Source organism: Arvicanthis niloticus, chromosome 22 (assembly GCF_011762505.2).
Source record: "Arvicanthis niloticus isolate mArvNil1 chromosome 22, mArvNil1.pat.X, whole genome shotgun sequence".
In the NCBI taxonomy this organism is placed as follows: Eukaryota; Metazoa; Chordata; class Mammalia; order Rodentia; family Muridae; genus Arvicanthis; species Arvicanthis niloticus.
Window position 1 is genome coordinate 37,621,683 of NC_133429.1, and position 16,749 is coordinate 37,638,431.

At 40.2% G+C, this 16,749-nt stretch overlaps 1 protein-coding gene across 1 annotated transcript in view; it reads left to right on the forward strand.

Annotated features, from left to right (window-relative positions):
• The first annotated feature begins 2,668 nt into the window (after nt 1–2,668).
• The window catches only part of Tspan8 (tetraspanin 8), a 32,738-nt gene continuing 18,657 nt past the window's right edge, over nt 2,669–16,749 (forward strand). Inside the window, exons 1-3 of the mRNA XM_076920257.1 lie at nt 2,669–2,822; nt 2,914–3,081; nt 13,574–13,636. Coding sequence (XP_076776372.1) covers nt 3,022–3,081; nt 13,574–13,636 — 123 coding nt within the window. The 5' untranslated portion in view covers nt 2,669–2,822; nt 2,914–3,021. The remainder of the gene's footprint in view (nt 2,823–2,913; nt 3,082–13,573; nt 13,637–16,749) is intronic.

Consider the following 16,749-nt stretch of genomic DNA (forward strand, 5'->3'; position numbering starts at 1 on the left):
AGGAGTATATGTGCCGGCTTATATTTGGTGTGTGTGTGTGCGCACACGTGCATGTGCGCATGTGTGTGTGCAGGAGGAGGTGACAGGGAGAGAGAAAAGAGGGAGTAGAGGAAGACATCCCATTCCAGAAAGGGCACGAGAAAGGCTGAGCATGCTTTTGCAAAACAATCCACCCTCAAGCTAAGAGCCACTCCCACCAGAACGCTGTAAATCCCCCATAACCTGAGCACCTCTTACAAACCCCAGCTCTCTGAGATTGGAGATTAAGCTTGTAACACGTGACCCTTCGGGGACTCGTTCAAATCACAGTAGTTTCCAAATGGAAATCAGATAGCCTGGAGGAAATATTGTATTAACTACCAGGGCCCCGATGTTCCTACCCCTGCTCTTTCCACCACCCCAGCCTAAGAATCTTCTCTCTCCCCTGCCAGTATTTCTGCCCTATCAGCAAACCTGACTCAGTGGTGACTGCATCACGGAGGGTTTCTATGATCAGGAAGTGAGACTTGGATTCTCCCTATGAGTTCACTATGAGTAACAGGACTTGGCAGGGTGTCAACACGAAGGTACCTTTATTGAAAATTACTGGGAGTTTCTGCCCTTTACCTGGATGTCATCTCTCCCTGCAATAGCCCACTTGCCGTTGACTCTCTTTCCTGGTTTGATCTTTTCTAAGATTTATGACGGACACTTCCAACCCCACCTTGTTCTCCGCCCTACTCCACCCTACCCTGTCCCACTCCTGCTACATTAACTGAATAACTAGACCACAAACTCTGTAGTAATCAAGGTGATAAAATGACGCAAACTTCAAATTTCAGCTGTTGAGGCGGGGGGGGGGGGAAGGGGGGCAGAATTCAGATCTGATAACCATCGAATAGCTTTGTTTCTAGAAGGGATTCTGTCGCAAGGCAGTTTTGTGAATAGAGTGTCACTTTCTTGAAGTAGTAAATTTGAGCTTTTTTTTTTTTTTTTTTTTTTTTTTTTTTTTTTTTTTTATAGATCCCAGGTTTTGAGACTATGCCCATATCTGTGATACTGGTTCAGGATCTCTTTCTGGAAAGGTATTCTATGGTTGTGTGCATTTGTGCATTGCCGTATATGGCCATGATATATTAGGAAGTTAGGGTTCCAGAGAGGTTTAAAAGATAGACATGGGATTGATGTTTGGATACCACACTCAAGAGTTCCCTAGGGAGTTCAATGGAGGAGCCACTGATTGAACGTTCTGGGGATCTGGATTGCGGGTCTACGCCCCTTTATCTCCAATGTTAGATGCTATGACTAATGAGGGCAATGGGCCAGGATCACTGCTTCTCAGACATAAATGGTCAAACAGGAGAAAGACACTAATATAATTGAATATAACAGGGCACAGAGGTTTACCCAGATCGTGATGATTATGGACTGAGGAGAGCCGTCATCTCCTCAGCCAGTGAAGTATCTGGGGTAGAGAGACACGGAGACCTGGGTTTGGTTCTCCAGCATTTACGTAAAAGACTGGTAAAGCGGACTATATCCATCTGTAGGCCCAGGGCTGGGGTTGGCAGCAACAAATTCCTGGAGCTCATTGTCCTTCTGATCAAGTGCACTTGGGGACCTAATCCTAAATTTCACCGATGACACTTAATGCTACTGCTAATGATGTATCAGAAATAAATATATATATTATAGCTACAGAGCAAAGTCAGATATTTGTGAAAATTAGAAAGATTTCCTTTTTTTTTTTTTTTTTTTTTTTTTTTTTGTGGGCTAAGACCCCAGTTACCTGTTATAGTTGTATGTAGTGAAGATTTTTTAGGGAATTGTTTTCCTAACAAATTTTTGACATATACGGTTGTTTTATTTAGGGGGCAAGGGAGGTCATCTGAAAGGTATGAAAGGAAAGACACAAGACCCAGGTTGGTTCCTCAGAGCAACCTGGCCAAATAGATGGCAGAAGCGCGCATTTATCCAGTGGAGGCTACATCCCATTAGCACCAGAAGCAGCTGAGTGAGCTGCCTTCATGAGGCCACAGGCAGATTCCCAAAGGAATTTTCTTTGTCAACTGCCCAGAACCCAGAAACCAAGTTAGAGTGAAACTGCCCCCTTAGGTTATTTCTCCGAAGAAAGAAACCTAAGTCTACCTTAAAAACAAACCAGGCTATCAGCCCTGGTTTACTGAGTCATAAGTAAACACAAAAGGGCAGTCAGGAGCCGCTCCTCAGAGTTTCCTTCCCTTTTTTTCCACCCCCTTTCACACAGAGGTAAAAAATAAACCCTGAATGTTCTTACTCTAACACGCAAAGGCAGTCCACTTCCCCTTTAATTCTTGAAAGTGGCAGGTATCTAAGAGAATGACAATAACAATAACAACAACAACAACAACAACAACCAAACAAGGCACGCAGCTGATTAGTGGTTGTTTCACTGTTCATTTTAAGTTGAGGAGAAGAGGTTGCTGTCACTAAGGCCCGGATGCTTTGCAGGTTTCCAAATACCTATCGGTGCATTTGAAAGAAACTTTGTGCTCCTATTAAAAAAAAAAAAAAAAAAAGTGATGCAAAACAAAGTGAGACACAAGGCCCATTTACTTGAGAGCTGGGCAGCGATTTCCGCAGGGTTAGGAGAGAGGGCAGCAACACCAGCCAGTCTATCCACCTACTATCACGCTGTACCATTCTCCACCTCTGCCCCGGCCACTCCCTTAACTTGATATCTGTTTACTCTAGAGGGAGCGGGTTTTGAGAAGCCCTCATAAATATCCTGGCCCAATGCCTTAGCAGCCATAAGAAGGAAAAAGAACGTACTCGCCTGAAGATAACGTTTGGGATATTTAAAGGTGTGGGTTAATTTTTTATCCATTTTAATAACTGTTTTTTTTTTTTTTTTTCGTTCCGTCTACTTCTTTGCTCTTTATTTCTGCCCCCAAGCTGCAGGCACACGGATCTCTGCAGGCAAAATCCCTCAGAGCCTAAGCAGGACAGCCTTGAAAGAACTAGTTCGTCCCATTGTAACTGGGTGGCTGCCCCTTCTCCGAAATGGCAGGTGTGAGCAGCTGTTTAAAGTATTCTATGTTTTTCTTCAACTTCTTGTTCTGGGTGAGTAGTTTTTCTTTTCATTATCAGTGTTGTACAAGAAAGAGGACTTGAGATAAATGACCAAGAACAGACTTACAGAGAGTTGGAGGATGAGGAGGAAAAAAACGTTTTCCATGGAAATGTTTTAGATTTGTTTGTCGCTGGTTGTTTGGGGAACTGAAAAAAGGTCAATGACTCTTAAAAAAAGGTGTACTCAAGTTCTTTGAGGATATACATTTCCAGAATGTTTTCATATTGTTTCAAGACTAAACACAGGGAGAAATATCCTTTAATTAAAGGACAATGATTCTCAGTTCTGTGTCAATCAGCACTCTGGTTTAAAGATTCCAGGCAAAACAGTTCGATTTAGCATGGCTTCCGGTTCCCTCCTTTTGACATCTGGGTTTAAAACAGGTGACTAACTAGTGGGTGGCCGGGGGCGGTAAATACATGAGAGGAACATTTTCAGAGTCCCCAGGAAAAATAAAGGGTCTTGAAATACTCCCTGGAGAAGCAGTAAGAGTATTTAATCATAAGATTCAGCTAAACCAGTGACTATGTGTTAGGATTTTGAAGTCAGTATTTTGGTGTGTCATCAACCCACCCCCTCAAACAACAGGGTTTGTTTCTTGCAAATTACGCCTTGCTTAAGTCTGATGATGGCCCCAAGTGCCTTAAAAGCATCACTTAACACTGAAAAAAAAAATAAATATCATGATTTGAAGGGGCAGGATGGGATGTTGGGGAGAGAACCTTATCACAGGTACATTCATAGTATAACTAGAATGTGTTCACAAGTAAAGCAATGGAAATGTCCCAGGGTGCTCAAACAGAAAACAATCATATTGTTTCTGGATTGAAACGTAGTTTATGAGTTATGAAGAATAAGGAGTTCTGGTGCTCTGGTTTTGTGTCTGAGCCTTTTGGCCTTTAATAGAGAGATGGCTGGTATCAGTCTAATAAATTCATTTTTTTTTCTTTCTTAACTTTGGGTAAAGGGTTTAATAGAGATCTGGAGAGGCCGGGGTGAAGGGAAAGCTCCAATCTCATATTTTCATTGCATTAAAATAATAATGATTTAAATAGACTAATATAACTTTATAGTATAGTATGAAATTACTTTCCAGTCAATGGCTAGCAGCCTAATGAATAAACGTGACATGATGGTGAATTAAATTCATTGAATAAGTATTTATTTATATAAATAAGTAAAAGAATAAAGACATTTTGTTCTCTTTACTTTGTCCTTTTCCTAAAAGGGGGGGGGCTGCTTTTGAAATTACTAGAAGCTAGAAACATATTTTGAAACTCAAGAATATGTGACAGATTTTAAAAAGTAATCAAACATATTGCTTCTCTTGAATTATTAAAGCTGTTGAGAGTTGAGGAAAAAGGACGAAATGAATGTGTGCTTTGGCTTTTCTCAAACTTCCCAACATTCACAGATGAAGACCAATTTGGAAAATTAACTCCATTACTTGGGCCACTAAAACCATGAAACCAGTCTGGACGTGCATAGTCTCAGTCACTGGCCCAGGCAATTAGGAAGAAAATATTAGAGTTATCATTCATCTCTCAATCCTTTAGCATGAATTTTGAAAGGCAATTACATTTACTAATGTATCCACAATATCATTCTCATATTCTAAAAATTTAATAAGAATTTCTTAATTCGGGTTTAAGTTTCTAATTGCTTCAAACATGTTATTTGAACTGTTATCCAGAATGGGCCCACAGACTGCGGTCAGTCAATACAGCTTCTGTGGCAGTTTTAATCTTCTTCCTCAGAGTTTATCATTTCCCCTCTTTTTTGAAATTTTGTGTAGTTATTTCGGTTGGCCTTATCGTTGGTTCTATGGTCCGGATTTTGCCGTTCGCACACCCAAGGTGTGCCTCGTCATAGTTCTCTGTCTTCTGTATTTCTGTAAATTAGCAGTGGCATTAGGTCAGTTGACAGTACGTGATGGTGTCATGTTTGTGATGATGCTGAACTTCATTTTGGGTTTCTTATGTGACTGAAATGGCTGATAATCAATGCTATCAGTGTTTATTCATATGTCAGTTGAGGAGAAATGTATTGTTTGGTTTTTTAGGGCATGGTGTGTGTGTGTGCATGTGTGTATGTGTGTGTGTATGCAAACCTACACACACACACACACACACACACATATATGATGTGTATGTGAGAGAATATATATACATACATATTTTATATATCATGAAGCCACACACAAATATGATATAAAGACTTCTTACTTTTTACCAGATTTCAAAATATCGAGTTAACTTTCTCATACCACTTAACAATAAGATATTTTCCTTATAAAATAATAATACAGCCCAATACAGTTCTTATCCTTATTGATATATGATTTATTCTGGGTTTTTGCCAAGAGGCATTTCAAGTTGGCTTCTGATTCTTTTCAACATGATTATCGTAACCTTTCTAACTTCTTTACGATTAAGTGAGACAAGATATTTTAGCTTCATTTGCTAATTTCCTGGCCAGAGTTAGAACTACCTATTTCTTTAAAAAGTCCTGATCTCTTTGTTTTGTTTTGTACAAAACTACAGCCATTGCTTCTATTTCTATGATATATATATATATATATATATATATATATATATATATCAGATATTTATAACTTATAATTTATATATATATCATATATTTATATATATCATATATATGATCATATATATAATATATAAATATTAATATATTAATAAACACATAGGGTTTAAGATGTTAAAAATATGTCTGAAAATACACTAACTGGAAACAATCTCCAGATTAGGAAAAAGTTGAAATACATCTCTATGTTATGACCAAAGCATGCAAAGTTCTGATGGAAGTTAGAATCAATTGTCTAATTCGCCCACAGGAGTTTGGAATGGATCCAAATTTTGACTCAAGAATGTTACATGAGGATAATCCAGGAAGGGGCTGTGTAATGGGTTTAAGACAGAGGTTGAAGGTCAGCTGCAACTGTCCCTGCTGTGTACCTTTGTGTTTCCAGACACTGTCACGGGTTTCCTGGGAAACTCTGATTATGGTTACAATCTGTTCTTTCTCCCAGATCACGCATAAAATCTTTCTGACCCCATAGATTTCAGTTAGATAGCTCTAACTTCTGTCATGGCTTTGTCTCATGTCCCTGTGTGGTGGGACCTGCAATCACTAGGTAAGGGACAGAGACTTAGTGAGAACGGTAATCGGCAAGGCCAATGGTAACTTCTTAGCCACATGTCATATGAGCATTTCAAATAAAAATATAGGCATCTGGCACTGTTTCTGAGGTGAGGGGGCATTCCTATTTTCACTCTCCTCTCCCCCCTCAGCCCCAAGAGCTCTCAGTTGGAAACTTAAAATCCTTAAGGAAATTAGCAATTTGTCACATTCTTAATGTTTACTTAAGCAAAAATTTTAGTGTTCCCATTGATGTGGTTTTCTCGTAGATGTCCACGGCCTTGTGTTTTTTAAAAAATGCATTCTTTCGGGTTTTAACTTGTGAAACTTGGCTTTGGGAAAGTGGGACCAGATGTTGAAATATCTCTGAGATAGGCATATGGTCATTTGATCTGAACATACCGGTTTCTCTTCCGGGAGAACTTGACGTGCCACACAAATGCATGGTGGTTTTCAGTTGATATGAATTGATAATGAAAGAAAGAACACATGAGTTGAAAATCATTTCTAATCATGGTGGAGAAGGCTGCAAATGGGAGAATTGAAGGTATTACTAATGATAGAAAAGTTACAGATAACAAACCTATTTCCTTGAGTCATAAATCAAACAGGAAATGGCCCAATTTTCTCACACCCTTCTTAGATAGGACAGACCAGGGAGTATCCAAGAGGCTTAGTGTTTCCTGGGCATCTGGGTAAGCAGAAGTATGGAACCTTCTATGGGAAGATGTAGAATAAAATCTACACACAGAGCATCATGTGGCCATCAGGTCTCATGAAGAAAAGCACAGAGGCACATTACCAATCTTCACATGTGCACAGTAAAGAAAAGGGCTTAAGCCAGCCAGCCAGTCAAAGGCATTTGCACCGAAAGTGGTCAACACAAGGGAGATGGAACTGTTCGGAAGGTTAGTGTGAACAGGCAGCAAATCCAGGAACCAGTGATCCAATGTTTATTGTCTTTTCTATACTGGCTGTGTCCAGCTTCATCAAGAGCTGTAGAAATTAGGTCCCCGGTTCTTCCTTCCAGCCCCATGCTCCCAGAAATAAGACTCAGACTCAAGATATATTTATAAATACCTTGGCTGTATAGTCAGGCTCTTCTCTAACTAGATCATAACTTAAGATAACCCATTTATTTTTATCTACATTCTACCTTGTGGCTAGTTACCTGTGCTTAGGTACCACGCATCTGTGACTGCACATTTTCCCTGGTGGATCTTTCCCCGCCTAGGCCTTCCCCAGAATTCTTTCTGGCTCCCAGATGTCCCACCTTCTATTTCCTGCCTAAGCCATAGGCCATAGGCCTTTTAATTGACAGGTGATCCATCCATACAATACATAAGATATTCTGTCTACAAGAGCTTACATGCAAAGCAGGCATATCTTTGAGATAAAGGTACATCATAAATAATGGGACACAGTTATATTTTATCTTGTCACCTGTTGAAAAGCCCCACTATAAACAGTCAACTGTGGTTGAAATCTATGACCATTGTTAATACAGCAGCTGCTTGTCATTGTACAGTTAACGTTATCCAGTTGAATTATGGGAACAGGGAAGGTGTAAGGGCCCAGTTGTAGCAAGCTTAGGTCAAACAGGTGCCCCTTCACCAGCTGTCCTTCCTTGGAGGGGCTAACTTCTCCGTGTGTTACAGTTTGTCATCTACACAAATGATGACAATAGCTCAGTCTACCTTTTTAGATCACTGTGAGTTAATATGCACAAAGGACTCAAAATAATAGTAGGTGCTTATGAAAACTGATGTTTCAATCAACATTTCATAACCTTTTTAACGAATAAGATATGAAACTATTTCATATCGTGACAAATAATTTTGCATGTTGAATTTTGGAACAGAGGAGAAACTAATGCAGAAAGAATTTATGATAAAGCAATAATTCTTCTACCGCAGTTAAAGAAATGGAATAAAAATGTTTATTCATGCCAACCGTGATTCAGATCCTGAACCTCCCCACCCTATTGCTTTGTGTGCTAACACACTCATTGACTCTTCTCTGCTCCACACTTCCTCCCTGCATAGACTGAGGATGGCACTTTTGCCTAGAAGGACTCACTATAAAGATTAACTAAGAAACTTTATGACAACTTATAAGCAAGGATTGGTATGTAGTAGTTTAATTGATGCTGTTTAATATAAAATCTCACCCCTCAAATGATGATTGTATTTTATCCACAGTAGGCTTTTAAAACATAAGCATAATTTTAGTCCAACTGTAAGCTCTTCTTTTTTCACAAGGCAAGAAGTCTGTGGAAATTAGGGGACTACACCCTCAATGATGCTGGCCTCCACTCTGGATAGATGAGGCCCCAAACATTCCGACCCAAGTGGTCTTGATTTACAAACCACTTTGCTCCTGATGTTGTTGATTTGTTGCTGTTGATTACACAGACTCTTCTCCACTAATGACCATTGGGACTACTGTAAGCTGAGCCTAGGTTCCTAGGTCCTCATACATTTCTGTCAAGTCCTGCAGAGCTCAAATCAGAAGAAGTTAGTTCTGGGTGTCTTGCCATTGTCTTCCTGACATTTTGTTGATTCCAGCATATTTTCTGTCTTAGTTGGCTTGGATCTTGTTTTAGCCAGGGTTTGTATTCCTGCACAAAACATCATGACCAAGAAGCAAGTTGGGGAGGAAAGGGATTATTCAGCTTACACTTCCACACTGCTGTTCATCACCAAAGGAAGTCAGGACCGGAACTCACACAGGGCAGGAACCTGGAGGCAGGGGCTGATGCAGAGGCTATAGAGGGATGCTACTTACTGGCTTGCTCCCCCTGGCTTGCCCAGCTTGCTTTCTCATAGAACCCAGGACTAGCAGCCCAGAGATGGCACCACCCACAATGGGTTGGACTGTCTCCCCTTGATCACTAATTGAGAAAATGTCTTACATCTGGATCTTATGGAAATATTTCCTCAAGGGAGGCTCTTTTCTCTGTGATAACTCTAGCTTGTGTCAAGTTGACACACAAAACCAGCCAGTACAGTCTTTCATAAGAAATTATCATAGATTGGTAGCTGAAACAACCAAAATTCATTTCTTACCTTCTGAAAGCTGAGAGGTCTAAAATTGAGTTGGGTGTCTGTCAAGGGTCCTTCTGCCTTCTCACTTTTTGTCACGTGGTTCTTCCCAGAGGTTAAGATGATGGACAGAGACAGCTATCTCTTGTAAGATCCTCAATTTCACTGCATTAGGATTCTACTTTTGATGGCCTCATTTAACCTGAATTTTCTCCTAAAAGTCCTGTTTCTAAATATAGTCATTAAAACGGCGTCTTATGTGAGAGTCTAAGGAAATACGAATCAGACCATTGCTTGTCTATCTGTTAATATCAAAATTGCCTACATTCTCAGTATACTAATTCAGACCAACCACATTCTAATTGTAAAAACCAAAGATGTCACATTAGAACCGGATGAAAAACACAGTGGTTCTCCTGAAAATGAAGCCAGAGTGAAGATGGGCCAGTTAGTTCTCTGTGGCCACTGATGCCAGGCATAGAGCCAACTTATTAATGCCTTTCACTCCCCAGTCTTACAAGCATAAATATCTAGAGCAAGACATGTCTTAACAACTTAACACATCCTTAGAGATAAAGGAGAAGAGTGCAGGAGGCATCACAGATGGTGATGGTCCATCTCAAGACAATGGGAATGGAATGGCTCTGTACTTATTTCATCCACTTGATAGAAGGCACAACTACTTCTAAGATTCGCTGGAGCATTTTCAAATGTCCTAATGATATTAAGTTTGTGGTCTTCACATATAAAGTTCTCCAATGAGATGAGAAAGATGCTTTAAACAGTACATTTTCATTTTAAAACTAATACATAGAAAAAAGAGATAATGACAGGAATGGACATGAGAGTGTAGCCAATTTCAATATCTGAGAATGCATTCTGTGTAATTGTGGAGGCTGAAGTTAGAGAAAATACTCTTCCCTTCGGAAACAATTGAGTACTCTTTATTTTCAAGGTTATCGTTACAGGTAATGTTCGGTGGCCGAGAAAACCTAATAAGGTTTGAGGGTCAAATAATTAAGATACACATGTGCAGTCTAATTAATACAGTATTATATATTAATAATGTAATATGTAATGTACTTGTGTTAATTGTAATTACTTGTAATTACACTTGTAATTAAGCATAATTACAGTTGTAATTAAGTATAATTGCAAAAATGTAATTAATTAGTAAAATGTAAATATATTAATAATGTAATGATAAAGTGTAAGAGTTCATTATCGTTGCTATTTTTTGAGATCATAATATAGTTACATCCTACCCCGTTTCCATTTCCCCCTTCAGAGCCTGTCATATAGATTTCTGTGTTCTTTTTCAAGTTCCAGATACACAATAATTACTAGCACAGTGAATATTAGTTTTAGTTAAAGTTCAAGGCCAGAGTAACTATCAAGACGATCAGTATGAGGGTGTGAGGGCAGAGGAGAGAATACGGAAAGGGAGAAGTAGCAGTAAACACCATATGACAACCTACTCCTGTAGGAGCTTCCTATAGTCTAACATACAGAAAAGGGATATACATGGAGTTACCGTGTAGTAGAGGAGACAGAATCCCCACTAGACATCATATACTACCAAATAAAAGTCCCAGTGCCAGGAATGGGTTACGCTTTTTTTTAGTTGTTGGCCAAAAGGGTCCCATAGACTCCCCCAAACATTGCAGGCTATTGCTAATGTGACTAGCTATCTTCTACAACTTGATGGTAAGACCTTACTGCTGAAGACACCCCGTATCTACGTTATCAAACATGAAGAAATCTGGGTGGAAATGAAAGCTTCAACCCGGCTGGCTAAATGCTATTCATGCTACAGTTTTCTTCCATTGGAGCTGTAATAACAACCTGCCTGCAAAATATGCCCACTGGGGCAAGAGGGGTATGAATGTTACAGGAGTAACCAATCACTTTTTCATTGGATCCCAAGGGGTGGAATCTATTCCTGATACCATTAAAGAGGTCAAGAACCTGAGTTTAGATACATCATGGGCCCTAAAGAAAGCCTATTACTACTATTCTGTTAAATGAACATAACAATAAAATGACTCCTAATGACACATCACCACACCCATATATCAGGATATCCCTCAACCCTCATCAGAGAAGCTTCTTCTTGCAGCAGATGGTAAATAACAGAGGGACAAACAACTGGACAATATGCTGAGTGAGATTTTGGAGTGCTCAGTCCTGAGTGGGATTTTTCTTTTTTAATTGTATCTCTCCCATATAGACTCAGGGATCTATATAGATGGGGGGTGGGGTGGGGGGAGAGTACAAATATTGTAAGAGCCAGAGGTGATTTTAAAGAAACAAACATGACAGGGTAGATACATATAGGAACTCACAGAGACAGTGAAAGCATGTTTGAGATCTGTACAAGCTTGAGGGAGACCAAATCCCAGCACAAAGGAGATGTGGGCAGAGACTTCCAGCCCTAGCCAAGAAGCTAGTCACAAATGCTAGCAGCTGAGAGTAGTGAAATCGGTTTTCTACAATGGAGTGATACCAGGCATAGCAGATATACTCCAGGCTGCTCACTGGCATTGGCCGGCACAAAACCAGACACCATGCTTTCCAGTGGATTTTTTTGTTTGTTTGTTTTTATTATTAAGAAGAGAGAAAGAATATGAAACTGGGTGGGAAGAGAGGCACGGTGGCCTGTGAGTTGGGGGATGAAAATGAATATGATAAAAAATAAACTGTATCAAATTCTTAAAAAATAAAGGCTTAAAAAGATGACCAGTATAAACATACTTGTAAAGGGAGAAGAAAAAACAGAAAATATAAACAAGGAGATCCATTAATTAGCAAGAAAAATGTGATCATTATAAAATCACTATCAGAAAGCCTCGTTATCATTTGACACGAATTCTCTCCCTCTGATTGGCTCACTAGCACCCTTGAACCTGGGCCCTTATCTTTATTTGTCAATATTAGCTGTAGTGGGAGGAAGAGGAAATGAGGCTCGAAACTCTCAACTTTTATTAATTTATTTGTATAGCATCTATGTATGCCTGCATGTAAGATAGTCAATTGCATAGGTTATTGGCTAACGGACAAAGGTTTTTTGTTTTTTTTTTTTTTTTTAATTGCATTAGAATAATTGGGGCAATTTTTGTAGAAGTTCAAGTATGTTGAAAGGGTTGACTGGTTAGGAGTTGGTCTGGAGTTTCAACCTTATGACTATAATTTATCAGGTGCAGTTATTTTATCTTAACAAACAGTTTGGACTTAGAAGACTTTCCAGGTCTTGGAGGCAAGAGAGAGTCCATGTCTCCTCAGCCACTCAGTGTACTCCCCATTCTTGTCACAAGCCCTTTGACCTTATTTCTACTATAAGCTTAATGAGAAAGCACTCGAGGTTCCGCTTGAGGGTCACAGGCATATGGTTCAACTGCGCATACATGAAAGCAGTGACAGTTGAAGGTCGCTGGGTTTTGGAGAACTTAGACATTTCTTTGTTAGAGTATGGAGAGTCAGAAACATCTAGAAAGCCCTATGTCTGGTATGTTACTGGGGCTGCTCATAATATATCTATCTAATAATACATCCTTGTTTTTTTGAGGCATATATATATATATATATATATATATATATATATATATATAATTAACCTTGAGAGACAAGAGTTTTCCTTACACTAAAGTAAAATGTGTTTCACATTTTATGTGTTGGCCATGGTCCAAATTAAATAATCTGGAAAAGCTATTAAAGGAATTTAAGACTGTAAAATACTGTTCCCTGTTGTTTCTTTTCTCTGGGTAAGCCTTACTACCTAAAATAATTTGCTTTTTTAAAAAAGTTTATTTGAATTTTAAAATATTAATTAATATATACCATCACTGCTTCACTTCACATTTTGTCAAATGTTCTACTATTGTCTGTCTTTACAAATGCCCATCTTCCTCAGAAACCCTGGATGTATATTGAATGGTTAGAGTTATGCCTTTCTTTCTTGGTTCAACATAGAGTCCAAGCATCAAATCCAGAAGTATATTAAGGGTATCTTATCTTTAAACCATAGGAAAAATTCCACATGATTGGAATTAAATCCTGGGAAATGTCTTTTACCTCCTAGCAGAGGTCTCTTCTTGTCAGAACACTAAGAAAGGACCGTGATTCTTATCAGTCCTGTATACTGGTACAGAGCACTCCAGGGTGTAGTGGTCTGGGTATTGATGAACTATTCCAGCAGTCATAAGAGTGGGGTTTATGGAATTAGCATTTTATTGTATCTTTGTATTCTAACGTTCTTCCTCCCCTCCCCTTTTTTCTACAGCTATGTGGTACACTGATCCTGGGACTGGCCATATATGTGCGAGTAAGCAAGGATGGAAAAGAGGTGAGTGTAGATACACAAAGCAACTCTGTCTCTGTAATGAGGAGCAACGACAATAATAATGACAGATGGTATATGCTCTATAACTTTTTAAAAATATCTCTCTTAGCATGTACGAGGTTACATGGGTTTATACTTTAAAAGGTCAAAATTACTTATGTGCCTTGCATGGAGTAGTCCTGGAGAGCCAAGAGGGGTCTGCTATGGGTACAGAAGCATCTGTGTACATTAAGGAAAAACCATTTCTCTGGTCTGGGTAGAGATCTAACATTACAAGCTACCCCAAAAAATGAGTTCATCAACCCAAGTTATTGGGCTACTAGTGAATCACTTGGCCAAGGGGCCAGTCCTCAGGTAGGCTGATTTACCTTAAACCATTTTAAAAATATGGGAGGAATGATATCCTCAATGAGATAATGTATTCTGCCTTCGAAGAATCCCAGCCCCCTGTGGAGTCAATAATGGAGCATGGGCATGCAGCTGGGTTAAGCCTGCCTGCTCTTCTGAGTCCTTTATCCGTATCACCCAGTGCAGTCCTGACACAATGTCTACTCTAATGCCACCCCCAGCCAGAGCCTGCTTCTTTTGTATGGCTGTCTGTCTGACCTGCGCGGCTGAACATAAGCAGCTCAAATCGAATAGCCTGGCTTTCTTTCTTCCTCCTCCAGGAAGCTGCCAAGATTTATAGCTCGGTTTTGCTTGTAAGCTCAAGTAAACCTAACCTTGAGGTTTCTTCTGAGCCCGTTCTTAAACTGTTTTATCACTGAGACTAAGAACCCTCAGCAATGACCCCAGTTTCCCTGGTCACATGTGGCATCCATCCCAGATGAAGCTCTCTCCCAAATTCCAGTATCATTATTCTCAAACTAGAAAGACAAACTAGAAATCACAGGGAGATGTGGGAAGGAGTTTATGTAGAATCTTGCCTCCTTCACTACTAAAGGCCAGCCTAACAAACAGCTTGGGGACACAGAACACTGTTCCTCGCCACCAAACGCAACTTCTATAGCACATTCTGATTATCATGTAGCTAATTCCAGGGTGGCTGGTGCAAGATGGAAGGAGATGAGATGCTTTCTTGGAGACGAGTGTGACTCCAGATTGCAAGGGCGGCACAGTTCAGGGACAGGTGGCATTAACCTCTTGCAACTGGAGCTTGAGGCAATCATTTCAACCTGAGACTGTCACTCACACTAGTGTGACCCTGATACTGTTCAGCTTCTCCATCCAAACAGTTAACAAGACCCATCCCCATCCGTTTCCACTGCATACCTTTTCACCCCCAAGGACAACGCTGGCGATTGGCATATCGCCAGGTTTGGAAGTTTGGTTCCTAGGCACAATTCCAGCCCCAACCTTTGGACTCAATGCATAACTATTTCTATTCCATGTTCCAGCCACGGGAGGAGGAAGAAAGCACTAGGGGGTGTGGGCGGGTTGTTGTTTCAGATTTTCCCAAAATAGCACCACACTGGGCTGGCTTCACTTCTTGATGCTCTTATCTTTATTCTCTTCTCCCCACTCAGTTCAAAGAGCCCCCTGCTGCCTGCTTTTTCTTGGTTCCTGCAGAGCAGTTTGCTCAAGGTCCTGCAGGCAGGCTCTTGTCCTGGTCAGATCGGCTATTGTTAGAGCCCTTTCAAAGGTTTTGCTCTAATAGTTTTCCTCCCTTAAGAAGAATTCTGATTCCTATGGAATGATTGTTACAATGATACTATTAAGCCAGAAGTGACGACAATGCTTTAAAATGATTTAAACACATTGTATCATGGTGTGACTAGGTGCCTTTAGACACAGCTTTATAGACAGAAGGACTAAAAGCAAGCAAAGCTGGTTTGTTTTCTTTTGAAAATATGGGTAGATTTTTCATAAATATATCCCCCCTTTCTCTCCTCTCCTCTCTCCTCCTCCTCCTTCTCTCCCTTCTTTCCTTCTCTTTCTCTAGCTCCCTCTTTTATTTACCTTCTTCTACCTCAAGAGAGTCCAGATCATCCAAATCAATTAGGTATTTCCTTTTTCTGTACTTTACCTGGTGAGTAAGCTAGGAGAGGCTGGGTGGAGCAGGTAGTCTTGCCTTCCAGTTCATCAGAATTCTATTTATTATTTATACTGATAAATGTGGCTCTAAGTTCCTGATGGTCTGTGGGGAGGAAGAGAGTTTTACAATCTGCCTGACTTTGAGGCTCATAGTTAAAAACAGAGACTAACAACCAGCCACTACTTTGAAAGTACTTCAGACTTTTGAAGATATGTCCACAGCCTGAATTTTTGTATCATTATTTGATTTGTGGTCAACATTTTCTTTCTCCCCAGTGTTTCTGTTCAGCAAACGTGGTGTTTAGTCTGTTAAGAGACGACACATTGAACGGATTAAAATAGAGCTGTTGTCCTTGAGAGAATGTGAGCCCACATCTGGGAGGGAAATGGATGGGGGGGGGGGGCGGTGCGGTGGCTAGGCAGCATCGCCAGTTACATTTAGATCTTTGTGCAGTCAGCTTCTTACCCAGAACAAAAGTCAGTCCCAGGACAACACCAACCCGCCTGGCTCACAGGAAGTCAGCTTGATTCCTGTTTATCTGCAGTGAGTGGCGAAGAGTCAACGTTGAGCAAAGAGCTGAATTTTATTACTGGGAAAATAGAATGAGTCGTTTTACAAGGGCTAACATGAGCACAAACACATACAAGGATGGCAGGGAGGTCACATCTCTTTCTGCTAACGTGCCTCAGGAGGACGTTTTTTTTTTTTTTTAATGGATAAACTCAATAGCTCCCAAGGCCAAAACCATGGGTACCACCCTCATCTTAGGACATCTCTTTGAATCAAAAGAAGATCCTAGCATCCTCATCTTTCAGAATCCCCATTCCTCCTTTAGGATTTCTCTACTTTTCTTAAGAAACACACAGACTCTGTTTCGACGGGGCAGCTTTGGTAACGTTGCTGGGTTCCAGCTGTAACAAACATTGAGCTCAGATTTCTAATTCATTCTTCAACAAGAATAGGCGTTTGTTGGTCTGGCACTTGCAACGGTGACTGCTAGTGGGTCAGCATGCAGCTTTTTTTTTTTTTTTTCTGCCTGGTCTCTGGCAGTGCGTGACCCAGTTGGGCCAGCCTCACCAAC